General features: G+C 41.4%; 1 protein-coding gene across 1 annotated transcript in view; it reads left to right on the top strand.

The window, feature by feature from the left end:
- Nucleotides 1-4,532, top strand: part of aclya (ATP citrate lyase a) — a 35,092-nt gene that overhangs the window by 17,464 nt on the left and 13,096 nt on the right. The window contains exons 10-16 of the mRNA XM_016488626.1: nt 1,167-1,228; nt 1,353-1,470; nt 1,587-1,741; nt 2,010-2,103; nt 3,788-3,929; nt 4,117-4,285; nt 4,414-4,518. Of these exons, the coding sequence (XP_016344112.1) occupies nt 1,167-1,228; nt 1,353-1,470; nt 1,587-1,741; nt 2,010-2,103; nt 3,788-3,929; nt 4,117-4,285; nt 4,414-4,518 (845 nt within the window). The remainder of the gene's footprint in view (nt 1-1,166; nt 1,229-1,352; nt 1,471-1,586; nt 1,742-2,009; nt 2,104-3,787; nt 3,930-4,116; nt 4,286-4,413; nt 4,519-4,532) is intronic.

The following is a 4,532-nucleotide window of genomic DNA, read 5'->3' as shown; positions in this document are numbered from 1 at the left end:
CAGGAACATTAAACTGCTGTAAACCAATATACTGTTACACACATCCATTTTCTTTCTCAATTGTTTCCCTTCACCTAAGCCATAAGCAACTGTGTTTACAAGGATAAAAAAAAACTGAACAGAAATTAGTGTTCACGTGCATCTGCGTGGCTCTCACCGTGTCTACACCGGACGCGAGCGGTGTGGCGTGACACGACAAAATACAATGAATCCATTATAATCAGTGATGCTGTCTTTCTACACTGGATGCGGCGCGACACGACAAATCCCCGACAGTAAACTGATACCGCGTTCTCTTTATGACGTACTGACACAAAGTTCAAAGATGGGCAATGGTCGCTTTGTCACGTCCAGTGTAGACAGACGGGGCCGTTCACACATCGCGCCTAAAAAAGCGTGGAAAAACGGCAGTCTCTCCATTTTCTCCTTTCCAAAGCGCTCGGGAGCTTGCGCTTTCTTGGCATCTGCTGTTGCTAAGCAACCGTGACCTGCGCTCTCCACGACAATGCAGAAGTTTCAACAAAGGATCATTTCCAGCACAGAAAATCGCGTGCAGTAGCTCTGCTACTAAATGTATTTAAAATGGGTATCTCTGTACAGCTGTCGCGTCCGGTGTAGACACCGTGTCTGTGTGTGAGCAAAGAAAACAATCAGTATAAATATAACGATCAGTAGCCTATACTAAACATTGCACATCCTGCGATGTGACTATCGTAGATGTGCACATCGCGATATCGATGCTGAAACGATATATCGTGTAGCCCTAGCCAGGACAATTTTTAATATAACTCCGACTGAATTCGTCTGAAAGAAGAAAGTCATATACACCTAGTATCAGTAAATCACAAGCCAATTTTCATTTTTGGGTGAACTAACCCTTTAACCCTTTAACCCTTTTTCAACCAGAAAGTGAAAGATGTCATGACTATAATGTACTGTAGGATGATTTGTGATGTACTGTGTGTGGTAAAATCTACTGATAGCTTAATCAAGCCTATGATCATATTCCGTGGCATGTGATAAATGTTTCCTGAAACGTACCTGAACGATTCTGTATGTTGAAGTTTGATTTGAACATTTAAAATGGCCAGAAGCGCCCCTAAGTGAAGAATCACTGCTTTATGTATATTGTATCTAATGTGTCACTGTTCTTTTCTGTTGTGTAGGTAAAGTCCTGATCATTGGAGGCAGCATTGCCAACTTCACTAACGTAGCGGCAACATTCAAGGTTAGATCATGGAGTCCCTCATGCTGTGCATGTGCATCTGTGCCATCTATCTGCATTAGCACAGGTCAATATTTTGTAACACACACCCTTTGTGTGTTTGTTTGGCTGTTTTATATGTTATCAGGGTATCGTCAGAGCTATCAAAGATTACCAGAACCCTCTGAAAGAGCATGAGGTCACTATATTTGTCCGTCGTGGCGGCCCGAACTACCAGGAAGGTTTAAGAGTGATGGGGGAAATTGGTGAGTTTGTGCATGTGCACATTTGTAAGTGTACATAAAGTCAAAGCTTCGAGACTTGATCTCATGTTCATGTCTTTTGTGTGTGTGTGTGTGTGTGTGTGTGTGTGTGTGTGCAGGAAAGACCACCGGTATCCCCATTCATGTTTTTGGCACTGAAACCCACATGACTGCCATTGTTGGAATGGCACTAGGTCATCGGCCAATTGCCACAGAGCCTTGTGTTGCCGCCCACACCGCTAACTTCCTTCTCAACACTAGCGGTGGAACCATAGTGAGTATCTGTCTGTGTGTGTGTGTGTGTGTGTGTGTGTGTTGGGGGGGGGAGTCTTACTTTAAGTGTGCTTGCATTAAAAACCTCTCAGAGCCTCAAGCATGCCATTAGATGATCCAGGGCTTTCAGTGAAGTGAAGTTTCTTATTGTTGAGTCTTTCTCCACTGCTTTTAGAGATCACATCTTAATGTGCTGCTCGTACCGGACTGTAAGTGTCACTATAAAGACTGACTAAATTTCTTACTACTGCTCTCTCTCTTGCTCCCAGACTCCCGCCTCCTCCAGATCGGCCTCTTTCTCTGAGGTCAAAACTGTAGCAGAAAACTCATCAGCTCAAAAGACTTGTGCTGGACTTCCTCCAGGTTGGTGCAAATGGGATCACACTCCCGCAAGCAGACAATAATCACAGTAACAGAATAGATTTATGGTAGGCTTGTGCGCCTCCTAGAGGCCCTTGTGTCATTGACACAAAGATAATACAGGGTGACCAGACACCTTTTTCCTGGACATGTCCTGGATGGGATTTCTAAATTGACTTAAATGTCTGGGTTTTGGCGTTGTTTTTCTACTCTTTTGATACTTGCTGCAGGTGACTGAATAATAGTTTGACCAATAGCGTGCAGGCATTGTATATAATCGACCAATCATGGCATGAGAGAAGGTGGGATCTACAGAAAATGGTCAAAGCAATGCAAAATACACATGCATAAAAGGTATGAGGACTGTAGAGAACATGTCAATGGGAATGCAAAGCCAAAACCTGGACACTATCCACCTTTTTCAACGCGGAAGTAGTAAGCCTATGGGCGAGACTTCCGGTTCATTAGCCGCTATAGGGAAATAATGAGAGGAATAACAATGTGCAGTAAACGGTAAAACTGTGCGCATTACAAACAAGTGTGTTCATAGTTAAGATAAAGCATTAAAATAATATGGTAAGAAACACCAATTTTCAACATCAAGCAGCAAAACAAACTGTTTTGCTAAAAATAGCTGGACGCGGATGTGACCGGAAGCCAGACCCATAAAAATTACAAATGTCCGCTCCCATTTTTACAGGAAGAAAAAGGTGGATAGGCAATTAAGAAATCCTGGCCAGGGCATGTTGGGGAAACATGGTCATGGTCATGGTTTATTCTGATTCTCACTTCTAATGGATGGTTCAGCTTCAAAGCCGTTGTAAATACCCCTGTATTAATGTGACATTGCATGGCAACCGTGACATATTATGAAACATTGAACTATTTATTGAATGTATTGTTTTTCGTTTTTTTTTTTTTTTTTTTTGTCGCAGTGTGTTCTGTTCATTTCTACAACTAGTTTCTATATTTTACAACTGAGTCCAGTGGCTTCTGGCTTATTAAATCTGGATGGCACAATCCTTCAAGTGAGGCTTATAAGTAGTAAAGTCCCAGGTCTTTAAAAGGCTCTGTCCTTTGTTGAATTAAGTTTTCAGCCCTGTTTAGATCAATTCAATAGTAATACTTACTAGGCCTGTCACGATAACAGCTTTTTGTTGTGCGATATATTGCGATAAGCGATATTATTATATCATTTTATGCCACTGAATATATAATCATAACATAACAGCATAATAATGCAAGAAGGTGGGTGATATATTGAGTCACCAAAAATTATTGAGGTCATGTACATATATTGTGCGACAAGTCGATATATTGATTATTGCAACAGGCCTAATACTTACTATTATAATAACAACAAATTATACATAATTACATGCAAGTAACCCTAATCCTAATAGTAAGTACAAGTAGTTAATTAATATTATTCAGTACTCAAACATATAATTTCACTATAACAAGGACACCCTAAAATAAAGTGTAACCAAATTTGGCAACATATTGTTTTTGCAAGGTTAATGACAATGAACTAAAAGCATTACTTTGATGAATATATTCAGAAAACCTAGCCTGCTGAGACTGACTTCAACATGTTGTATGTCTTGTTGTACTCTTAAAGAAACGTACTGTAATGACATTCCTCCCTCTGCTGTTTCTCTTTGTCCTTCTGTCTTTATCTCTGTAGCCAAAAGCACCACTCTGTTCAGTAACCACACCAAGGCTATAGTGTGGGGGATGCAGACGCGTGCAGTGCAGGGCATGCTGGACTTCGATTATGTGTGCTCTCGTCAGGAGCCGTCAGTAGCAGCCATGGTTTACCCCTTCACGTGAGTCTTATCTTACATTTAAAGCCCTAGTATGGGACAGTTGTCATTATAGAGTGATGTCTAGGGGTGGACACTTTTGAATCGAGTTTACTTCTGTGGTATTAATCTCAGTTTTCCCTAGATTGACTGTCCCTACATCACACACATGCATATTTAATCCTAAAACACATTATTTTATTCTAATCAGTGGAGACCATAAGCAGAAGTTTTATTGGGGTCATAAGGAGATCCTGCTGCCGGTCTATAAGAACATGGCTGATGCAATGAAGAAACATCCAGAAGTAGATGTGCTCATCAGTTTTGCCTCCCTCCGCTCTGCCTACGACAGCACCATAGAGACCATGCAGCACCCACAGGTCTGAGATCAGCATCAGCTCACTCTATATGTTCATCTGACTCTACAGTGCTGTGAGCTATTCCTGAAATGTTTACAAATCAATGTGGTCTGATTGTTCATCTGTTCATGTGTTTTTTTTATATGCAGATCCGCACTATAGCGATCATAGCTGAGGGTATTCCAGAGGCTTTGACTCGCAAGATCATCAGAATGGCAGAGGAGAAGGGAGTCACTATCATTGGTCCTGCAACGGTATGACTCCAAAC

Source organism: Sinocyclocheilus anshuiensis, unplaced genomic scaffold (genome assembly GCF_001515605.1).
Source record: "Sinocyclocheilus anshuiensis isolate Anshui unplaced genomic scaffold, SAMN03320099.WGS_v1.1 scaffold461, whole genome shotgun sequence".
NCBI classification, from domain to species: Eukaryota; Metazoa; Chordata; class Actinopteri; order Cypriniformes; family Cyprinidae; genus Sinocyclocheilus; species Sinocyclocheilus anshuiensis.
The sequence above is the reverse complement of the archived record's forward strand: the minus strand, read 5'-3'. Positions and strand labels throughout refer to the sequence as shown.